At 39.4% G+C, this 25,000-nt stretch overlaps 1 protein-coding gene across 1 annotated transcript; it reads right to left on the reverse strand.

The window, feature by feature from the left end:
* Positions 1-11,668: 11,668 nt before the first annotated feature.
* On the reverse strand, positions 11,669-23,961 carry LOC307250697 (synaptotagmin-1-like). The gene is made up of 9 exons (XM_080027857.1): positions 23,838-23,961; positions 18,405-18,698; positions 17,133-17,302; positions 16,498-16,593; positions 14,977-15,144; positions 13,835-14,002; positions 12,980-13,097; positions 12,317-12,450; positions 11,669-12,028 (listed from the first exon to the last, which is right to left on the reverse strand). The coding sequence occupies exons 2-9, from the start codon at positions 18,670-18,672 to the stop codon at positions 11,792-11,794; spliced, it is 1,359 nt and encodes a 452-aa protein (XP_079883983.1). The 5' UTR covers positions 18,673-18,698; positions 23,838-23,961; the 3' UTR covers positions 11,669-11,791.
* Between the last annotated feature and the right edge of the window lie 1,039 nt (positions 23,962-25,000).

Below are 25,000 nucleotides of genomic sequence, written 5' to 3' on the forward strand. Positions count from 1 at the left end.
ACATTTCTACCAAATTCCCCCCAAAAAATTGTCATTAAAGAGCATTTTCAATAAGTTATGTAGAGATGAAGATTCAAGAAAAATCCAGACTGGTCCCTTAATTCTTTCCGGAGCTGTATATTGTATACTTTTTTTTAAGCTGTTTTAGACCAGGTTTACAAAGGCTTTACAATACGTCCATGTGCAAAAGTTCCTTCTCGCTACAGAAGCAGAAAAGTCAGTGATGTAATCCAGTGAGTGGTGATAGATCCCATGGTGAATAAGCATATGAATGACCTCCGATCTTTACAGTATCAACAGATATTGAAAAAAAATAAAAATTAAAATATGTTACTCATACTCACCGACTACAACGGCTAGTATTACCGGTACATCCACACAACCATTTCACCAGCAAAATAGATTTTTTTTTAGGAAGAAAAACGAAAAAGCTCCAAATAAACGGTGGATATAGTTTCTTGCAGATTGTGTCAAAGTCTATGGCTGTGTTGTAAAAGCCGTACTAACGTCCTCCCTCCTACATACTTAACATGTATATACTACATACTAAAAGCCCTACTAACGTCCTCCCTCCTACATACTCAATATGTATATACTACATACTGTCTACTTAACAAATCCATTGTGTATGCAAGGTTCGTCGGACCGTTTACACTGAAGTATACAGAAGCAATAAAGAATTATAAAAAAATAATTCTGTGTCTTTGGAAAGACGCAATGCATTGTGGGGCGGTTGAGTAGGAATAGTAACCTGTCGATGCATACAGAAAATCTTCTCGGAAGTTAGTACTCATCCGGGCATTTCTCGCCTACACAACCACAACATACTCAAATTGACGTCAAAATGAGTATGAGTAGGACGTTAGTAGGGCTTTTAGTATGAGTAGGACGTTAGTAGGGCTTTTAGTATGAGTAGGACGTTAGTAGGGCTTTTCGAACACAGCCTCAATTACACTGATTGCAGTTCACATCTGGCAACTGGAATATATCTTAAAATGCATCTCCAGGGACTGTCTCCGCCTTTCAGTTTCACATTGCAATTTTAAGAACCAAATGTAAGATTCTATCAATCTTATGTCCACATTTGGGTTAAAGGTGCAGTGTGTAATATCTGAATATTGAGTGCCATCTAGTGGTGAGAGTTCTAGAATGCAACGCTCCCTAGGTAACCACCACCGCTTTTTAATAATAACAGAAGCTACGGTGGCCTTCAAGGACAAGAAGCTAGTTACTAAAGATGGCCTTTCTTTTGGGTTTTTTATGGTGTGTTTAAAAAAACATATATATATATTTCTCTGTCCTTTTTCATATGTGTTTATATAATAAAGAAGCATTGTAATAACATGTTTGTGTCACTATATTTTCGAATGACATTTTTTAATAAAAAATTTAAAGTTTATCCTTCCACATTTGGTATCACACATTCACTGTAGAATCTAATAATAAAGTGAAAGTTCTAAACACAATTCACCAAGATGCATTCTAGTGCCAGGCATGAACTGAAGCACACACTGATTTTAAAAAGGTGCTACGAGGAACTTTTAAATATTTCTGAAACAGTCTAATTTTTCCTGTGATGATCATAAATCACATGTAACAGCAAACGAGACCATCAATGCAAACTTCACAGAATGCTATTTTTATATAGATTTTCTTAATGCCTTTGTCCTGGATGTACGCTCACCCAGGAACAACAGCTAGCATAGTTAAAAACACTACCGCTTTTGTCCAAAGGGGGCCGCTAGAATCGACACAAACTAAAAGTTCCTCGGAGCACCTTTAAATGAGTAAATTCCCCACCATGAATTGGAGTGACATCAATAATCTCCTGAGATCTCCCATTATGAAATATATTCCCCCTGATTATAAAAACACACACCACCACTTTAACGGCATGGCACAGAACTGAAGCAGGACTCTTATATATAATCACCTATACAGCCAACACGGTTACACTGTTAATATAGAGATTAAGCGGTTTACATTAGGCATGGGACCGTAACCGCTTTCAAGGTTTAACCAAGGTATGAAAAAGTCAAGATTTCAATATACCGCCATTATCCTACAACACTCAGGATGTTACATTCCTGCATCATAACCAGTTTTACTAGAAGATAAATGTGTAACCGGGAAGAATCACAGCATAGCAACCAAAATAAAAGCCGAGCATGTCTCTAAAAAAAACTTTGTTGAGCTGTTGTGGAATGTGTTTAGTTAAATTTTGTTTAGAATAATTCAATTATTGTTATCATGAAAAATGTATTAATGTCCATGTATATGTATATGTTGTTTAAAAATAAATAAAGATTGTGTTCAGGCGGGAAAATTATTGTTTTTTTTACCCAGAGATTTCAAAATAACACATTTGAGAGCTGTAATCCCATTACTGTGATACAGTGAAATTTGTTCTTGAGTTCACTTCTTGAGGACTGCTTTTTTTTCCTATTTTGTTTGGAATAATGTACTTATTGTTATCATGAAAAGTTTATTTATGTCCAAAATATTCTATGTTGTTAAAAAAAAAAAAAAAAAAAAAATGGTGTTCAGGCAGAATTTTAATTTTTTTTAACCTTTATTTATACAGGTATATCCCATTGAGACCGAAGACTCTTTTACAAGGGAGACCTATTTACTTAATACAGTGATAGAGTGACACAGTGGTATTCTAGCTTGACTTTATCATACCATCAGAATATCGCACCAGCCCCATGCCTATAGTAGTTTACATCACTGTGAAGTCTATTGCACCTCCTCACAGCGGCGTCACATTTACAGGTTCGAAGTTTGAAGAGGGGAAAAAAAATAAAAAATACATCGATTTCATATTAAAACTTTTACAACCACTGAACGATAATATCCAGTTGACCAGTGAGTCTACAGGGTTAAGTACAGCTGCCCGCGGACGTGTTTAGGAACATATATCTCGTACCGTGGGGATTGTGGAGGGATAGGGAGCTTTAAAGGCATACTCAGCAGTGTTGTACGGCGCTTGTTGATATTTTAATTTGAGCTCCCAGCATGTAAAAAAAATAACAATTTTCATAACTTTTCCCATGATATTTTACCCAATTTCTATAACCTTATTTAGGCCTGTTCATTTAGAATCATATGCCGTAATAAAAAGTCTCTTACTAGCTATGCTTTATATTGATCGGTCTGTAAGATTTGTCGTTTGAAAGGCGTGAATCATTAAAAAAACTAACCCATGGCATTCTTGTGGATAGGCAAACTGCTTACTGTTGGTCTGCTAACTTCAAACTGCCAACTAGCTGCATTCCAATTAAATGTGTATCACGTGATACTAATGAAACCATCACACTAGATTTTAAACAATAGTAATTCAAGGAATCGTTTTGGATAAGGTTAGACATGTTTTGGGATGTTTTAAACACTAACGAAGAATTAAAATCTTTTTCAAAGCATTCAGTTCATTCCAAACCATTTACATGTCTGGAAAACATTTTTTTTTTTTTTTTTTTTAATTTCATAACTTTTTTCAACAATTTCATGACTTGGATAAACCACTAAAGAGACAGTTTGCATTAGTAACCAACACCAAAGGGCCTTGACAAACAACCATAGTGTTTTTGACACACTGGGAGTGTAAATGTGTGGCTGGCTTTGACTCCCTTTGTTTACATAGCCATATTTCGGAGCCTGGGCAGAGTTCAAACAGCAGACTTTTCTTCAGCTCACACACTACAAACAGGTAGCAGATGGCGAGTAGATATTCGTTGATTTTGACACAAAGTATTTTGGATTACAAATGACTGAGTATGCCTTTAAAGTTGGAGAGTCTGCGATTCTGGAGAACGCTTGTTGTCAAAATCACTTTTTTTCTAGATCAGTGAATATCTCTTTGACAACTAAGCATTCTCTAGAATCCCTGACACAACCTCTAAGCAGCCGCTGAGCATGTTGGGTAATGTAGTTTTCAGGTCCAAGCCATCCTGCGTGAGATGGCCTGTTTGAAGCACTGGGGGTCCGTGTTGCCCCCCGGCCTCAGCGCCCTCTCCAGACTAACCAACACGTCCTGATGGCTCTCCCTGATGTTGACGGGATACTTTGCCCTCAGTAGCTCGTAGGCCGCGATCAGCCTCATATTCTGCTTCACCATGAGATACTGGATGATACACGTCGGCGCCAGAGAAAACCCATCTCGACAGTGAACCAACACGCGCTTTCTTTTCTCCGTGGAGGCGTCGATACAGCCGTTAATGTCTTCGAAGCAGCGTTGTTTTAAAGCGGGGCCGTCGCCTATCGCATCCGGGACGTCCCCTATATCTACCTTGAGTCTGGACCAGCTGTGACGTGCACCTCGCGAGCACGTGCACGGGACCAGGTTTAAACACGGCCCCGGTTCCCCTGGCACGCTGCTCATATCGATGATGCTGTCGATGTTGTTGCGGCAAAGCGTGCGCCCGTTGTACGCCGCGTTTAAATTCCCCACGTAGATGTAGTCGGTCACCTTGGAGATGACCGGTTCGGAGTATTGGAAGTGTTCCGGGTGTGCGTTATTATTGGGTCTAGGTGTGTCGGGGGTGTCGGCGGGTGCTGTCCGTGCGCCGGCTGGGCCCGTCGCGGCTCGTCTGCTGTAGTTACGGAGCTTCTTGGAGCCGGTGCGCGACGGAGGATTGGAGTCCGATTCCGAGCTGCTGTTCCAGGGGGGAGAGAAGAGGGAGAAGCGGCTGGAGGATTTGTTCTTGTTGAGGATCTCCACGGGGCTGGAGAGGCCGGAGGAGCCATAGCCCGACGCACAGAACAGAGACGCTCGCTCCAGGGAACCGGTGCTGCTGGCCGCGCCCGCACTGTGGGCCTGCTCCATCTGGAATGAACGAACACACACACACACGACATGTGGTTCACTGTTCTTTTGTTTTTAAGATTATTTTTTTGGGCCGTTTCAAGCTTTGTTTAAACACAGACAGACAGACAGACGCACAGACAGACAGACAGACAGACAGACAGACAGACAGACAGACAGACAGACAGACACACAAAGGTTCACTACTTCTATAAAACCAAACTGCTAAACGTAGCCTATTGTATGTTTGACTTCTACTTTTTTAGTTTTAGTCAAGTATGTGAATAGATGGATGGAGATGTATAGATAGATAGATAGATAGATAGATAGATAGATAGATAGATAGATAGATAGATAGATAGATAGATAGATAGATAGATAGATAGATAGATAGATAGATAGATAGATAGATAGATAGATAGATAGATAGATAGATAGATAGATAGATAGATAGATAGATAGATAGGGGTAGAGGCAGACAGGCAGACAGGCGGATAGATAGAGATAAACGGATAGATAGAGATAAACAGACAGACAGACAGACAGACAGATACATAGATAGATACACACACACACTTACCTGGGCTTTGAGGTTGTTCTTCCACTCCTGCGTCTCCAGCGCTCTGAAGCGTCCGCTGCTGTCGGAGGAGACGGACATGCAGAGCGGCCGGTGGGCGCGGGGCGGCAGCTGGGGCGTGAGGGCCACCGGCCTCATGTCAGACTGATCACTCCTACTCATCATGAGGTCGGGACAGGAGCCTGGGACACACAGGGGGGGGAGAGTGTGTGTTAGAACAGCAGCAAAATAACAGAGAAACATGAGTTTGTGACATTTTAGAACCAAACGACCGTCACAGAGTAGCCTGGTCCTACCAGACCATTGGTGCCAGGCTACGTCACAGGCACGTCCTGGTTTCTTTCCAGTGTGTATTTGATTGTAAAATGACGTAAAGTGTAAAAATATAGAGAGAATCATGACGTGGTAAATAAAAAGGTTTCAACAAGCACACAGGATTTGGTATAAATGTTGTCAGTAGTTTGCAGAATAAAACCAACATTGGGGGCACCCATAGCTCAGTTGATAGGGCGTCCCCCCCGGGCCAAGGACCCGCAGCGGACCCGGGTTCTAATCCTGCCCGGGTCAGTTCTCTGCATGTCCTCTCCTCTTTGCCTCATTTCCACACTGTCGTCCCAATCTGTCTAATAAAGCAAAAATCTTAAAAAAATAAAATAAAATAATAAACCCAAAATGTTCATTCTACTCAAACATATGCCTGTAAAGAGTAAAACGAGAGACACTGAACATTTGGAGTGGTCTCTTCATTTGTTCCACAGCTTTATGAGGAAATTTCATTTTCATTTAACCTTTATTTATACTCGAAAGATCAATTGAGGGGTGACCCTCATTTGCAGTGACGTTGAGTCAAACAAATGCAAAGCAAAAACAACAATACATACACAATATACAATGGAAATACAAACACTTTTGACCTACCAGCACATTCTGAGCGGGTGATGGACTGAATCTGCAGGGTGTTGTGGGTTTTCAACAGACAGTGGAGAGTTCTCACTATACCTGTGGATGAGAGAGGAGGACACATTGGAATGAACTCACTTAAACACAACAACACGTCTGCATGAATGGTGTTCTGTTTATCATATTTCACTGTTTGGAGGAGACAACTTTGGAAAAAGAAGAAAAAATAAAGAAATATACATTTAAACTCTAGCTTTATCCAACATCTAGATTTTTGTTTTTTAAAGAAAAGTTTCATGATGATATCTATGATGAGTTAAATGTTTACCCGATTCACCTGCAGTGTTATGCATGAACAAACGAACACGTGTGTGTGTGTGTGTGTGTGTGTGTGTGTGTGTGTGTGTGTGTGTGTGTGTGTGTGTGTGTGTGTGTGTGTGTGTGTGTGAATGAATGGGGTTATTTTCATCATATGTTGGAGAAGTAATATGTCTTGAATTAAAGAGTCTTACCAATCCTTCCATTTTGCTTTTTATCCAGTAGTTTGTGTGCACTCAGGTCTTTGTCCAACTCCTCCTCGGCTTCCATGATACGCCTGTGCCTGCTGATACTAGAGGCACAAAAACCCCGGAGCTCAGGCAGCGGCCCGTCATCTTTGGCAAGCCGGGAAACAGCTCACCTCCATCGGACACACATCATCACTTCGACCGCTGGCGTCGGAGGTCGTGGTGGACCGACTACATAGCCTACATACAGCTAACAAATAACTTAGCCAAGCAGACAGCCAGTTAGCCCGCCCTCTCTCTCTCTCTCTCTCTCTGTATTGCTCACTGCGTCGTGTGAGTCATGTTGTTATAGCAAGAGAAGGTTTTAACCCCTTTTAAACCATTTTAACAGACTATTATTTATATTTATATTTCTGAAGTGAGGCCGCGACAAATTGCAGCATCCGTACCACCACGGCCATAACGTGAGGACGGGACTACCATGACAACCATTTAGCGGTTACATTTAGAACGTTTTTAGCGAGCTAACTAACCATAGCATTACGACCAAAACTACCCGCTTGCCGCTTCTCATTTGCGGCTATTCACGCACTCAAAGTCCCTTACCACAGCCTATTGGCGTGTATCCGCCGCTACACATTATAGCGTATCAACAACAGCACACATGTAACGTAATTAGGTTTTTTAATGGAGCTGGCTGGCGACCTAACGGCTCCGCCAGCCCACCTAGCATCACCGTGAGCCCGACCCCCTTGCGTCTGATTTGATAGGGGTTTATTCGCCCCTAATCTGCGTCTTACAGGTTGCTGTTTGCCCCTTAAAAGTCATTCAATTGGGTTATAAGTTGTTTACATGAGATAAGACATGTTTTGACGTTCGTATTTGTGAAAATTGAGTGACATAGGGCAGGATTTATACGCACATCGAGAGAAAAAACTACCTCGAAGACCAAACTCGGCTCAAAACGATCGAAAATAATTATGTTTCCGATGAATACAACGGTTCCTTTCAGACGGGCGGAGTGAGTTCATTTCTCAATGAATTCCGATTCGGCTAAACTCTAACGGCTGACAAAACACTAAAACAAGCGCTTCCCCAACTATGTAATGGTTCAATGATATTAAAGCAAAATTCCTAATGATTTGATGGCCAACAGTTCATTTCTTGTGACTAAAATTTGCCAAATGCCGATTAAATAAAATATTTTTCACTCTATTCTGACAGATTGAGCTGAAAAACACATATAATATCTAATGAATATAATAATATACATCTACTCAGGAGGAGAGGCCAAGAATGGAACCACTAACATTAAAGGTTCTACGAGGAACTTTCAGTTTTTGTTCATTCTTGCACCCCCTTTGACAAAAGCGGTAGTGTTTTTACTACGCCCATGAGCGTACCCATGACAAAGGCATCAAGAAAAACTATATAAAAATAGCATTCTTTGCACTGATGGTCTTGTTTGCTGTTGCATGTTATTTATGATCATCAGAGGAAAAAATTAGACAGTATTCCAGAAATATTTAAAAGTTCCTCGTAGCACCTTTAAACAAATAAAAGTAATTTAACTATGTTCTAAAATATTTCTGAAACAGTCTAATTTTTCCACGAATAATCATAAATTACATGCAACAGCAAACAAGACATTCAGTGCAAAGAATGCTGTTTCTATATAGTTTTTCTTAATGCCTTTGTCACGGGTATACGCTCAGCCACGAACAACAGCTGGCGTATTAAAAACACTACCGCTTTTGTCCAAAGATGACGCAAGAATTAAAACAATTCGAAAGTTCCTCTGAGCACCTTTAACTTGATCCCACTAAAATGTTTGTAACAACACAAACTGAAACTTCGATTGGTATCAAAACAATTGCTAAATTTCAGGATACGGTTTTTGTTTTGAACACCACATTTTTCAAGATTTGATCCATTCTGATTAATTTACTTTAAAAACAACAACTTTGCCAATTTGAGAATAATTTAAGTCCCACAATCATTTTAAAGAAAGCTCAGAATTATATCTCACAACATATTAAATATACTGGCAACTTTACAGCATCAGCAGTCCATTAATTATATCCACAGTGGAATTTTAAAGTTATACATTTACAGAATTTAAAGTACACAAGATACAAGAGATATAGAACAAATCAATTGGAAGGCTACAGCAAATTTGTGTTAACATTTTAAAGTTGTTATAGTCACTACTAGATTTTCTGTTTATTAAGATTTTCCATAAAAAAAACCTCTAGAAAAAAAGGGTTAGAATATCACATTTCACACTTGCAACCAAAACATTTAATTTTGCAATGTATAGCCACACAAGTCAATTTTATATCAGAAAAAATACTATAAGGCTTTTTAACACACACATAGCTAAGCCTACTAAATACTAAATATAGTCAGCTTAGTCAAATCAATGGGTAAAATCACCTACCGTGTTGATAAGAATGAATGTGTCGGGCTGTTTCACTGTATTTCACCTCACTCACTCACTGAATCAAATCTGTGTGAAAACAATGATCTGATGGAGTGGAGTCTGTTTTTCATTCTACCCCTCCTCCTTCTCCTCCTCCTCCTCCTCATCCCTCTGTCTTTTCTTCTTGATTCTTTTGCTTGCGTGTAATTGGCCGGTTGGGGGCCTTTTCTCAGGTATCCTGGTAACCCACAGACCTGATGATGTCATAACAGCTCTCTCTCATAATGAAGTGTGTCAGCCAGTGTGTGTGTGTGTGGGTGTGTGTGTGTGTGTATATCTAGCTGCCAAGGCCCTTTGTCAATATATCCAGGCAGCAGATAAGAGCCGTGTGTGTGTGTGTCTGTATGTCTTTCTGTGAGGTGAAATGACTGCTGTATTTTAGGCTTTATAGGGTTACTTTATCATCACCTAATGTAGGCCATATTCTATATTTTATGTTAAAAAATTTAGATATATGGATGGATGGATGGATGGATGGATGGATGGATGGATGGATGGATGGATGGATGGATGGATGGATGGATGGATGGATGGATGGATGGATGGATGGATGGATGGATGGATGGATGGATGGATGGATGGATGGATGGATAGATAGATAGATAGATAGATAGATAGATAGATAGATAGATAGATAGATAGATAGATAGATAGATAGATAGATAGATAGATAGATAGATAGATAGATAGATAGATATATAGATAGATAGATAGATGATTGAAAAAGCAAACATATTTTAAAGTTAAAAATATATGAAGGAATTAAATGGTTTTACCTTTGGAAACGTTCTTGTTATGATTAAGAGATAATTCTTTTTTAAAGATTATTTTTTGGGTATTTCCAAGCTTTATTAGATAGTACAGAGTTGAAATGGGGAGACAGAGAGAGAGAGGGGGAATGACCTGCAGTAAAGGTCCACGGGTCGGATTTGTACCTGCGACCACTGCAATGATATACTGTATATACCAATATGGTACGCGCTCTTTCCACTACACCACCGGAGCGCCCCTACGGAGGAGTGATTTAATGAATACGAGTCTCAGTAGACCTGAAGCAGCAGGAACACACACACACACACATACACACACACACACACACACACACACACACACACACACACACACACACACACACACACACACACACACACACACACACACACACACACCTGCTGAACCAAGCTTGATTGATTTAAACTCCATCTGTCAGGGGAAAATCAACGGGAAAAACTCACAAACATTATTAGTGAACCAAGCTCACTATCGTCTATCACATGTACTCGTTAGAGCTGCACTATATCACTTTGGGTGTGTCAGAGAAGTGAAACATTTTCTAAGGTATATTCTCATAACTGAATAAACAAACTTTCCTCACAGGGAAAATGTAGATCCCTGGAACACTGTTTGAAGTAAGAAAGCTTCCTGAAAAGTTACTGTTTCACTGTTGTTGTTGTTGTTTACAGCAGCAGGGCCCACAGTTTGGTGGACACAAATGTTTTAGTCGTATACGTTTGGTTCTAGGTGCCTTGTTTGGATTTTATTTTTTTATTTTTTTATGCTTTATTGATATTGTAGAGACAGAGTTGAAATGGGGCAGAGAGGGGAGTGACATGCAGAGGACGACCGCGGGCTGGAATCAAACCCGGGTCCGCTGCTGGCCGAGGCCCATGGGGGGGACGCCCTACCAACTGAGCTAAGGGCGCCCTTTGTTTGGATTTATGATGATAGAATAATTCAAAACTAATTTCATGTAGAGAAAATTTGTTTTGTACACTAACTGCAGGCTCTGTGAATGTAAACAAACCCCCTCCTCTGAAACTGCACAGTGATCCTTTAAGACTGGTGTGTTTGCATAAAGAACTGTTAAGGAAAAAGATCTTACACACGGATGTATGATTATATATAGGATTTTTTAACACATTACAGACATATTTAGAAATACAAGATTTCGAGGAGAACATTTACTTTTCATACAGGAAGAATAAAGTGCTCAAGTTTGAAATTAAAATAAATGATTTATAAAGTTCTGATACCAAAATATAATTGTTCATTTTAAATGTAAAATACAAATCAATCAATCAGACAGATTTAATAATTTTTTTTCCCACAAAAGTGTCTGGGAAATTATCTTAAAGCTTAGAGCTATAGTGCGTAACTTCTGTCGCCCCCCATGAGGAATTCCAGTATTATTAGTTTTTCCAGTATTATCAATATAGTATTGACAACAACACTGTCGGTGCATCTGCATGAGATATGCCTTTCGGTGATCGCGCATGAATTCTATACCTTCTTTAAAAAAAAGATGGGGAAAGTTACACTCTATAGCTATAAAGTTCTGACGCATTTTAAAATGTTTCATACACAACCGTAGCCATGTAACGCCATGCAATGTAGTGAAAAACGCTGAAAAATAATCTTTAAAAAAAAGGGAAAAAAAGGGGGGGAAAGTTACGCACTGTAGCTTTTAAGGACTGATGCATTTCGAAATGTTTTGAACACAGCCCTAGCTGTGTAAACACCTCTTAAAAAGGCAGTTTTCCAGCCAGAGGGATCTTTTTCTTCAGTGTCAGTGTGGAGTTGACTTGCTCGGCGGTGAGGAGGTTGTGCCACTGAGCGACCGGTCTCCGCGGGTTTGACAACATGTCCGCCCAGTGTCTCAGCTGGTTGCCCGGGGCGTCGCAGCCCAAAAAGATCTTCCCCATGGCGTCGTTACGGGTTACAGCGTCATGATCCCACACCGAGATCACCAGGGTTACCCTCTGTAAACGACAGGGGCGGAGGGTGTAGTATAATGCAGCCTTATTTTAAAGTGTTACCAGACATACAAATGACAATAGTGCAAAGAGTTGTGATGCAAAAATGTTGAAAAAGTATCTTTAAAACTTAAAACTGTAAATGTTACAAATGCAGCGTTTACGGAGCATACTGCAACTTTAGTCAATAGTTATATTACAAATTAAGAATAAAATGTCTTTGGGGAACTTTAAGATGTTGTTGATTTTGGCGCCCCCCTTTGGAAAGAAACAGAAGTATTTTACGCCACTCACCTGTATTTGTTCAAAGGACACGTCGAAGGTGAAGGACTCGTTGTAATACGGATTCAGAGTTTTCTTCTTAATAGACGATTTCCTTTTCTTCCACTTCCTCTTGTCCAGAGCCAACTGCACCTTCACGTACGGATCTACACACACAACCACGAGTTACATTCGGGCACAACAATAAGATTACTGACCGACCAATTAGAATCAAAGAAACAGGAATCCAAGGTGCTACGAGGAACTTTTAAATATTTCTGAAACAGTCTAATTTTTCCTCTGATGATCATAAATAACATGTTACAGCAAACGAGACCATCAGTGCAAAGAATGCTATTTTTATACATTTTTTTTTTTTTTTCATGGGTATACGCTCACCCAGGAACAACAGCTGGCGTGGTAAAAACACTGCCGTTTTTGTACAAAGGGGGAGCAAGAATTAACACAAACTGAAAGTTCCTCGGAGCACCTTTAAATCAAATTTAGTTAAAAAATTAAGTTTTTTTATTTAGTTTTGTTTTGTTTTTGTCGTATTATGTATTTTGTATGTCCTTCTTTTTCTGTGTATTGTTTAAAAAAAAATAGTTTTGAAAAAGTAAAAAAAAAAAAAAAAAAAAAATTAAGTTTAAAAAAATCACAAAATAATTACAAAATAAAAGCATACTAAAGTCTGACCTGATGTTCCTCCTACGTCCATGCTCTTGAGGTCTCTTGCCTCCAGAATCACGACCGTCAGTTTACCGGCCGTCGGGACATAACGCAGAGAGAAGCAAATCTCTCCCAGGTTCTCCTCCTGAAGCACAAAGATTGATTTATTTGTATTTATTTAACCTTTATTTACACTCGAGATATCATTGAGGAGTGACATGTGAAACAACACCTAATTAACATGTGAAACAACACCTAATTGCTGTCCGCATTAGAGATTAGAGACCTGCTATTTTTATATTTTTAAATGCTTTTTGGTTTTTTTGTGTATTAATGGTTTCGTTCCTATATGTTTTGTGATTGTTTTTCTTTGTATTTTTTATTTTTTTTTATTTATTTTTTTTACTATTATTATTATTTTTTTTTTTTACATGTTTTTTTTTTTTTGTATATGTTTTGTGTGGACCCCAGGAAGTGTAGCTGATGTTTCTGCATCAGCTAATGGGGATCCTAATAAAATCAAATCAAATCAAACCTTCATTTGCAATGATGTCGAGAAGATGAAACGGTCTGCCCAGAAAACATCAAACTAATCAAGGAAAATACTATTAGTAATTATTTTGACGTGTAATTTTTTGTTGTTGTGTGGAAATAGATGTATTGTTGACTGTGCATTAATATAAATTGAACAGAGAGCATCCTTCACAGTGATTGTACAGACATTACCAAAATTAAATGTTGCAAGTAGTCTATTAAGTTTATTAAAACAAAAAATGTCATTTAATTCAAATGTTATTCATACCCGTGTGTGTGTACGTGCGTGTGTGTGTGTGTGTGTGCGTGTGTGCGTGTGTGTGTGTGTGTGTGTGTGTGTGTGTGTACCTCAAACTTGGCGGGCTCCTCCAGCTCCTTCCACTCCTCTATGACGTGGTTCCAGTCGACAGCACTCAGCGTGACTCTGATCTCCCCGATGGTGTCGTGTTTAGAGAATCTGTCAAAGTCAAACACCCGCATGACCAGAGTGGACTTCAGCAGGGTCGCCTTGGCGATCTGGGGAAAGAATTTATTTAAAAAATAAATATTGAAAAAATTTAAATAAAATTAATAATAATTCTTCAGGAGGGAAGACATCTGGGAAAAGTATTGATAAAAAAATAAATAAAAATAATAATATAAAAAAATAATCTTGTAGATCTGGGGAATTCTAAGTATTTACAATAAAGATATATTAAAAAAATAAAGATAATAATTCTTCAGGAGGTAAGACTTGGATATCTGGGAAAAGCACCGGTATTTATAAAAAAAAATAATAATAATAAAAATAATAATATTAAAAATAATTCTCCAGCGCCTTGGAGAACTGGGGGAAGTGTTTATAAGAAATATATATTTAAATTTTTTTACAAAATAAATAATAATTATTCAAGAGGTAAGACTTGGATATCTGGGAACAGTATTTATAAAAAAAATTAATAAAAATAAAATAATAATATGAAAAATAAATCTTCAGCGGGGACGACTTGGAGATCTGGGGGAAGTATTTGTAAAAAAATATATATTAAAATAATTTAAATAAAAAAAAATATTATTCAAGAGATTTGTATATGAGGGAAAAGCACCGGTATTTCTAAAATAAAAAAATAAAAATAATAATATAACAAATACATCTTCAGCAGGGACGACTTGGAGATCTGGGGGAAGTATTTATGAAAAATATATATAGCTACTGTATATATCTAAAAAAATATAAAAATAAAATAATTTCTTCAGGAGGTAAGACTTAGAAATCTGGGATTTTTTTTTCTTTTTGCGCTGTGGACCGACATAGTTACACATTTCAATTAGATTAATATCTTATAGGAACATACAGGTTATTATCGGTTAATGTATATATTAATAACAACAGCTCCCTCTAGGGCCACACATTATATGAGTAATAATCACAGCAACATTTCGTACACAAATTCTAAATTCATTTTCAAACAAATGCATTTAACCAAATCAAGTCCAAAACCACCTCTTACCGGGAAGGTGAACTGCTCGTTGAATACGGGGTTGAGAGTTGTTTTGAAGACCTTGGTCTCACAGGTTTTGGTTTTGTCGGGGCAGATGTAAACTTTAGTGTACGGGTCCGAGGTTCCTCCCAGGTCCATGGCCTTCAGACCGCTCGCCTGTTTGATCCCGACCAGGAGCTGGAAGAGGGTGGGACAGAAAAGAAATTGCTGCTATTTATTTATCTATTTATTAAAGCTGGGGTATATGATTTCTGATTGGTCAAAGTGAACATGAGCTGTACACTTTGACCAATCAGAGCGAGGCTCCGATTCTCTGTTCTTATTGGCTGTTGGGACTTTCCATTCACTTTGGCACGACTTTGTTGGTGTAGGGAGGGACCACAGGGAACAAAAAATAAAAATTAAGGAGGATTTATTTTTAATTTTTTTAGGGTTATCCTTGCATTTGTCCGGTACCCACTAGTTCAGCTTGCACGAATGCAGACACCTATCCAAAACTTGTGTGGTTTTTCCTTCTGAACAGATGCAGTTTTCGGCACAATCACTTCAAAGTCCTAGTACTACTGACCACTACACCGTGTATATGAGCTAAATAAATATATAGCTTGTTGTCAACATTTCTTTTTGTAAAAATCCTTGAAAATTACTATCAGTTAGTCGTCTGCATTGCACGGAACCCCAACAGTGACATGAGCAAAAAAACAAAATCATATTTTTTTTACTTTTTTCAAGGAAGTTTTTTTTTCACCTTGTCACTTTAGGGGCTCCATAGTAAAGCCCCTATCTCACTGGGCTGCGACAGTGTGTCTCTAAAGCCCCTATCTCACTGGGCTGCGACAGTGTGTCTCTAAAGCCCCTATCTCACTGGGCTGCGACAGTGTGTCACTAAAGCCCCTATCTCAGTGGGCTGCGACAGTGTGCGACAAGTTGGAGACACAAAATTGCGACAAAATATGCGAATTAGCGACAATTTTATCTTGCAGTCTCACTGAGTTGGTTCCTCACGACACGTTTGCGAATGTCCTGCCCAACACTTGCCAGGAGGACGCATTTATGTCTCGCGAACGTCTGGCGAGCGTCGCACGAACGGAATGTCAGTCTCATTTTTGTCTCAAATCAGTCCCAATTTAGTTTCATATGTCGCCAACCCCTCGCAAAGTTGTCTGACATTGCTCGCACTTTCTGACTCGCGGAGACTAAATTGAGAAGGGTTTGCAACGCGTTTGAGACACATGCGACCACTCTGAGACTATTTTGAGACAGATTTGTTGCACACTTTTTTTGAACATGTTCAAAATTCAAGCGACAGGACTGCGCGGCTCTGCGACTCATGCGAGGAAATTGAGACCTCTGCGAACGTTTGGAGACAGTTTAGAGACTTCCTCGCGAATGCAGTCTCCAACTTGTCGCAAACAGTCGCAGCCCAGTGAGATACGGGCTTTAAGTGTGTGTGCAAATAGAAAAAAAAGAAGATCTTCACTAATTTTCAAAGAATCGCAGACCCCACCTTTAAATTAAAGGTATAATCACCTCAGACGTAGCGGGCTTGTATTCCAGAGAGTAGAGCAGCGTTCCTCTCGGCTTTTTGTTTGAACCGTAGTCGACGTCCGCTACATCTGGCTGCACCTTCAGAGCAACAGAAACACTGCAGGTTAGAGACATATTATACAAAGACATACAAACACTTTTACTTTTCCATTTTATCTATACATTTATTATTTTTATATGTAATAATAATAATAATAATAATAACAATAATAACAATACTAATACTAATAATAATAATAATAATAATAATAATAATAATAATAATCTATACATTTATTATTTTTATATGTATTTATTCATGGATTAATAGCCCTTTGTATAATAATAATAATAATAATAATAATAATAATAATAATAATAATAATAATAATAATTATAATTATTATTATTATTATTATTATTATTAAACAGTCACTTTTCCATTTAAATTAAAAGAAAATTAATTAATTTATTTGTGTATTTATTTGTGTATCAATTCCCTTTAACTCTACAGAGTTTCACCTCCATACTATATGTACAGTATATGCAGCATAATGTGTTAGAATAGTATGTGTTAGTTTCCCTTTGCATAATAATAATAATACATACATTAACCACCGGATGGCGCTGTCACTCACCAGAGCCGTTGTAGTTTTTCCTTTCACTTCGATCAGACTGAGTTTATCATCTTTCTTCTTCTTCTTCTTCTTCTTTCCTTTGCAGCAGCATTTCTTACAGATACACAGACAGCAGATCAGAATCAGCAGGATGCCGACGATAAAGATGGCGTAGATCACCCATCGAGGCACTAAAGGAGACAGGAATACTAGTTCAGCACTTCATAAATGCACAGAGTTAAAGCTGAGGTGGAGGATTTGGGGAGAAAATGGCACTTGGTATAGAGATTCGAATCCAAATACCTCAACCACTCCACTTGTTCTCTTTGGTCCCTCCCCTATGGTCCCTCCCTGACACGCCCTACACCAAAGCCCTACTAACGTCCTACTCATACTAAAAGCCCTACTAACGTCCTACTCATACTAAAAGCCCTACTAATGTCCTACTCATACTAAAAGCCCTACTAACGTCCTACTCACACTAAAAGCCCTACTAACGTCCTACTCACACTAAAAGCCCTACTAACGTCCTACTCATACTAAAAGCCCTACTAACGTCCTACTCATACTAAAAGCCCTACTAACGTCCTACTCATACTAAAGCCCTACTAACGTCCCACTCATACTAAAAGCCCTACTAACGTCCTACTAGTACTAAAAGCCCTACTAATGTCCTACTCATACTAAAAGCCCTACTAACGTCCTACTCATACTAAAAGCCCTACTAACGTCCTACTCATACTAAAAGCCCTACTAATGTCCTACTCATACTAGAGGCCCTACTAATGTCCTATTCATACTAGAGGCCCTACTAACGTCCTACTCATACTAAAAGCCCTACTAATGTCCTACTCATACTAAAAGCCCTACTAACGTCCTACTCATACTAAAAGCCCTACTAACGTCCTACTCATACTAAAAGCCCTACTAACGTCCTACTCATACTATAAAGATGGTGTACATCGCCCATCGAGGCACTAAAGGAGACAGGAAGACTAGCTCAGCACTTTATAATGGACAGAATGAAGTATGGTTAATTTTATTGTTTTTTTTTACATTGTTTTTCCGCACAGAATTTAGTACTGGATCCTACATTTCCCACAATGCAACTGATGGCATCTCTAACTACAAGTTTCCTTTCATTCCAAGGACTGAGGCTGTGTTTGAAAAGCCCTACTAACGTTCTACTCATACTAAAAGCCCTGCTCTGATTGGTCAAAGTGTACAGCTCATGTTAACTTTGACCAATCAGAAATCATATACCCCAGCTTTAAAGCTGCAGCGTTGACTCACGTGGGATCTTGTTTAGTATATCGTTGACGAGGCCGGAAATTGCAGCGACTGCCGGGTTGACTGTGGTGTTAGTGTGAGTGGAGTTGGTCGTGTGGATGGCCGGGAGTGTTGTCATTCTCAGGGAGGCAGTGGTGGGTGGAGCGGGGGCGACTGTGGTAGTGATGGGAGGGGGGGTGGTATGGTGCATAATATGGCTGGAATTAGGGGCTGGATTTGGGGTATGGGGTGAAGGATGGGTGGAGTTAGGGGATGGATGGTTAGTCGACATGATGGTAAAGGATGAAGAGATGAGATCTGGAAGAGAAAGGGAGTTTTTTTTAGTCTGAATATAGAACAGAGAAGAAAATTGTGAAAAAATGTTAGTCAGTGTTAATATGTTTCAGTTATGGAGTAACGCTGATATTCAAGGCAAGGCAAGTTTATTTCTATAGCACAATTCAGACACAAGGCCATTCAAAGTGCTTTACAGGGGCATGAAATACATCAAGATTAAAATACATCAAGCATAGAATATACATTAGAAAAGAGAATGAAAAATATGACTATTATTTCCGTGGGAATCTAACCCACTGTATTTACCAAACAGGAATAGAAATCAGTCAGTAGAAAGGGTGCTGCTGCAAACATTGGATGAAGGAGTAAAGCAGAAGAAGTGGTTTAGCCGACGTAGTGTTAGACTGGTGTGATTTTTATTTTTATTAATTTTTATCTTTTCTTTTTCTCTTTGTGACTGTCTGTTTATGTCTTGTGTCACTATGTGGTTCCTTATATTGTCTCACATTAAAATAAAATCTTAAAAAATAAATAAAATAAAAATGGTTGCCATGGTTTTGGAATCCTCCCTATTTCAAAGGTCTCAACATTGGCAGGTATGTAAGACAAAGTACAACATTATTAGTAGGTGAAGAGAGAGAGAGAGAGAGAGAGAGAGAGAGAGAGAGAGAGAGAGAGAGAGAGAGAGAGAGAGAGAGAGAGAGAGAGAGAGAGAGAGAGAGAGAGAGAGAGAGAGAGAGAGAGAGAGAGAGAGAGAGAGTGAGTGAGTGAGTGAGTGTGTGTGTGTGTGTGTGTGTGTGTGTGTGTGTGTGTGTGTGTGTGTGTGTGTGTGTGTGTGCGCACGCTGTGTGTGTGTGTCGGTGAAAACTCCCTAATAAAAGATTTTCCGGGAGGTTTCTCAACAACAGTGACGTCTGAAATCAAACAAACATTGTAGAAATGAAACTCTGTGGACATGACTGAGTGGCACTGCACCTGAAGGGAGCCGCCATTAACAAACAGCAGCAGCTTATTAAAATGCTTCGGGCCTGATTCACACTGATAACAACAACGCTACACACACATACTCACGCACACAGCCAGACAGACAGACAGACAGACGGACGCACGCTCACACACACACTCACGCACACACACACACAGACAGACAGACAGACAGACAGACAGACAGACAGACAGACAGACAGACAGACAGACAGACAGACGCACGCACGCTCACACACACTCAGAAAAAGACACACACACTCACTCACTCACTCACTCACTCACTCACTCACTCACTCACTCACTCACTCACTCACTCACACACTAACTCACTCACTCACTCACTCACTCACTCACTCACTCACTCACTCACTCACACACACACTCACTCTCTCTCTCTTTCTCTCTCTCGCTCACACACACACACACACGCTTGCAGGGCTATATTTTTGTGGACACCCATTGACATAATGCATTCCCTAGCCCCTTACCCTAACCATCAAAACTAAATGCCTAACCCCAACCCTTACACTAACCCTAAACATCCAGAATAAATGCCTAACCCCAACCCTTACACTAACCCTAACATGAACCTAATTCATACCTGAACCTTAAAACCTAGTGTTAACCCTCAAACAGCCCTTTAAAGGCCTGTCCTTAAAACCTAGTGTTAACCCTCAAACAGCCCTTTAAAGGCCTGTCCTTAAAACCTAGTGTTAACCCTCAAACAGCCCTTTAAAGGCCTGTCCTTAAAACCTAGTGTTAACCCTCAAACAGCCCTTTAAAGGCCTGTCCTTAAAACCTAGTGTTAACCCTCAAACAGCCCTTTAAAGGCCTGTCCAAAAGTGAGAACCGGACAAAATGTCCTCACTTTCCAAAAATGTCCTCACTCGTCTTAACTGAAATTTGTTCTCACAAAAATAATTGTACAAGTACACACACACACACACACACACACACACACACACACACACACACACACACACACACACACTGATCGTAATTCTCATAAAATAAAAACTTTTACTCACTTATGATGAGTTTTACAGAAATGTCGACATCCCTACTCGCTCCACCAGACGACCGGCTGAGGCCAAAGTGTTTCTGAGGGCTCAGGACCTCTGTGTGTGTGTGTGTGTGTGTGTGTGTGTGTGTGTGTGTGTGTGTGTGTGTGTGTGTGTGTGTGTGTGTGTGTGTGTGTGTGTGCCTGCGTCCATATGTGTGTGTGTGTGTGTGTGTTGGAGAGCGAGTGGAGAGGAAGGATGTGAGGTTTTGTACAACAGACTTTTCCTTAAAAACACAAAACAGAAGCTTTTATAAAAACCTTTTGATCAGGAAGAGGAAATGTCTCCTCCCTCCATTTTGTTTCTTAAATGTAATCAGCAGGAAAAACACCTCATCAACCAGCAGTCACTCAGAACAACTAAGAGGCTGCGGAGTCTTTACACACATGTAAACAAAACTGTGAAAGTCACAGTCACACTTCTTGTCCTCAAAATCAGACTCTCTATATCTATATTGTCATTGCACAAAGTACAACGAAATTGAGGTAGAAGCGCTCAAATTAAGGGCAATCTTTATCAAACAAAACAAAGTAAGAATTAGGTTGCGTTCCGAATCGCATACTTTCTACTATTTAGTATGGTAGAAAGAAGATTTAGGATGTCCCGATTCTTGTGGCCAGATTTAGGATGGTTAGAAGTACCCGGATGTCCTACTTCATGCGGCCAAGATTGTTAGTGTTGAAAACTGCATCCTGTTTGGGCAATTCTGACCCACAATCCAGTGCGCACGTGAAGTGACGTCACATCGACGAAGCCTCCATATGAAAACAAACGGGGATGCGACGGATATAAAAGCAAGAGGCAAGATCAAGGCGCAATGTTATGATGAAATAAGAGAGTAAAAGTATGTCCCAATAGTATGCCTACTGCATCCTAACTAGATTCTTTTTATCGACGGATGTAGTATGTAGAATAGAAAAAAGAAAGAGTATGCGATTCGGAACGCAACCTTAGTTAACGCTTTGAGGGGTTTTCTTCAAACTCTGCACAAAAGTCCACTCTGACTCAAAGATGAACTGAATAGATTTTGGAGGTCAAAGGTCAAAGGTCAAAGTCACTGTGACCTCATGCCTAATTCTATGTGAAAGTTTAACGATTTTCTAGATACAAGTCACATAAGCCCTGGTAGTTTGTAGTTTGTGTGTGTGTGTGTGTGTGTGTGTGTGTGTGTGTGTGTGTGTGTGTGTGTGTGTGTGTGTGCATATGCGTGTGTGTGTGTGTGTGTGTGTTTAGTTAAATGCATTGTGTTGCGGTGGATCATTTTATATGAAAACTGTTGTTGATACAGTATTACCTCGTAGCTTTACAACCTGCAGCCATGAAATCCCCACAGTCTGATCTAACAGAGCAAATAAGAATCAGAAAATTACGATGCGACTGTGATTGGTGGAAAAAAGTAAACACAGTTCTAAATAAAATCTATCCCTTTTTTTTTTATTTAATTTTTTTAGATTTTTTTGGGGCATTTTTATGCTTTATTAACAGTGTAGAGACAGAGTTGAAATGGGGCAGAGAGGGGAGTGACATGCAGAGGACGACCGCGAGCTGGAATCGAACCCGGGTCCGCTGCTGGCCGAGGCCCATGGGGGGGACGCCCTACCAACTGAGCTAAGGGCGCCCCCTATCTATTGTTAAGCATGCTTACATGTAAATAAGGGAGTACTGGCATACTCCCCCCCCCCTCCCCCATTTCAAGCACTATGTAGAAAGTGTAAAAAATTAAGTGCAATAGCTTAAGAAATGTATTGAAGAAAATGTAATCCCGCTGCTGAGAGAAACTCAGAGGCAGGTTAAGGGCGTTATTATCACCTGGTGAAATGTTCAAGTGGCTTCAAAAACAAGTTTACTTTAACACGAGTTCACAAGCAGCCCGGTGCTGTGTACACACTTTACACTGACACGCTAAGAGGCAGACAGACAGAATCATTATATCTGGTTAAGTACCTACTTCACCGGTGGAAATATGAAGGTGTATTGAACTCTGAGATCCTATTTAGTGTAAATGTGCAAAAAAAATTATATCGGATCATTTTAGCCTGAGAAAAGGCAGAAAGAGTGTTTTATGGTCTCACTGTCTAACCCTACAGTTTCCTTCTTGTGACATCACAGTAAGGGTCAGGATTAACAGGACAGCTGGGCCAAGGGAACACTAAGGGAAGACTGAGGGAAGAAAAACCTCATTCATTATATTATAATAGTTATTTTATAATGATAGAACGCTGGTTCCGTATGGGTGAAGTATTCCTTTAAGTACCTACTTCACCGGTGGAAATATGAAGATGTATTGAACTCTGAGATCCTATGTAGAATAAATGTGCAAACATTTTAGAAATCGGTTCATCCCAGCCTGAGAAAAAAGGCAGAAAGAGTGTTTTATGGTCTCACTGTCTAACACTACATTTTCCCATGTGTGACATCACACATGGGAAAATGTAGGGTTAGGATTAACAGGACAGCTGGGCCAAGGGAAGACTGAGGGAGGAAAAACCTCATTCATTATATTATAATAGTGATTTTATAATGATAGAACGCCGGTTCCGTATGGGTGAAGTATTCCTTTAAGCTTTTTTTTCAGTTATAGAAACAACTCTGTATTATGGGTTATACAACTCTTATAAAATGCATCTTTTAAAATATTTTCGACCTTAATTTGAGTAAATACATTTTATAATGATATTAGCTCTTGTTCTTTAGTGCTTTGTGAGTTAATATATCCTGCAGTGCAACATTTTGTATGTGGATGTAAAATCAATCAAGGGTTTCCAAATGTATTTAAAAAGTCTTAAAAATTTTCAAATCCAATAATCTGAATTTTAGGCTTAAAAATCAAAATGTCATACATAAGATTTTGACAGGTCTTGAAAAAGTTAAGATTGTAAAGTTAAAGTTGCTTAAAAATGTGTTTGTTGTGTCATGGGGACTAAATATCTAATATGTTATTATATGAGAAGGGAAAATGAAGAATACAAAATTTGCTGCTGAAACTGTAAAAGTGGCTTATGATCACACAAAAACAAGCTTTTGAACAACGAGAGACCATTTGAACATTACAAAAACAACATTTTATAGTATTTTCTCGACAGGAATATGGATAGAAAAAGTCCAAAATTACCTTAGAGTGACGAGGAGTTATATTTCCAGTCTCATTTCTTCTCCGTTTGTTCACACGGCCGTTAGATGAATCTTAATTCTTCTTTAAATTATTTTTCTTGCTCAGTTTCAATGCGCCATCTTCAGCTCCTGAAGTCTGTCCACTTCAACATACAGCAGCCACCACACCTGCTGTACACACACACTTAACACACACGCATAATAACGCAGGCACAACCACACACACACACACACACACACACACACACACACACACACACTTTTAACATACACGCACACACACACACTTAACACACACACACAAACATACGCACGTAAGCACACACACTTGACACGCACACACACTTGACACGCACACACACTTGACACGCGCACACACACACACACAAGCATACTAGTGCAGGCACACACACACGCACGTACGCACACACGCAGACTCACACACTTACACACACACACACACGCTAACCTACGCACACAGTAGTCAAACAGAGGTGGAGTCGTTGCTGCTAAAATACCAGTTATTCAAATATGAGTCGTCTTGTGAAACAACAGCTACTGAGAGGAACTCCTTCGTTTGATGAAGGATTAGATAGACGCTGATAGGCACCTTCCTATTACACCTTGACTTCTGAAGAGAAATCCAGTGTTAATACACAGCCTAGGCTCTGTAATCTGGTGTGTTAACAAAGGGGGCCCACAATAGCTAGCATAACATACCAGTTTACAGAGCCTAGGCTGTGTATTAACACAAGGTACAGACAGGTAGCAGATTGTGAGGAGATATTCACTGATTTTTTACAAAAAGTGATTTTTGACAACAAGCGTTCTCCAGAATCACTGACTCCACCTTTAAAGCATTCAGTTTTGGTTCATCAACACACAACTAGAAACTCCATGGCTGTACGCTACGTTCTTTAGAATGTTTTCAATTGTTTGTTTGAAATAAATAATTGCATTCAATGTTCAATAAGGAGACATACAGATGACATTTTTTTTTTACCTTTAAATGTGTTTTGATGACAAGACATACACACCATTTAATTTCAATCCATGTGCAGAACTGAAACTTACTTTGGTGAAGTGTGTAGGGTTGGTCGTCCACTGGGTTACAGGGTCGGTGGTTCGATCCCCCGTCTCCCCGCCACATGTCCAAGTGTCCCT

This window comes from Ammodytes marinus, assembly GCF_949987685.1.
Source record: "Ammodytes marinus genome assembly, chromosome: 5".
Classification (NCBI taxonomy): domain Eukaryota; kingdom Metazoa; phylum Chordata; class Actinopteri; order Uranoscopiformes; family Ammodytidae; genus Ammodytes; species Ammodytes marinus.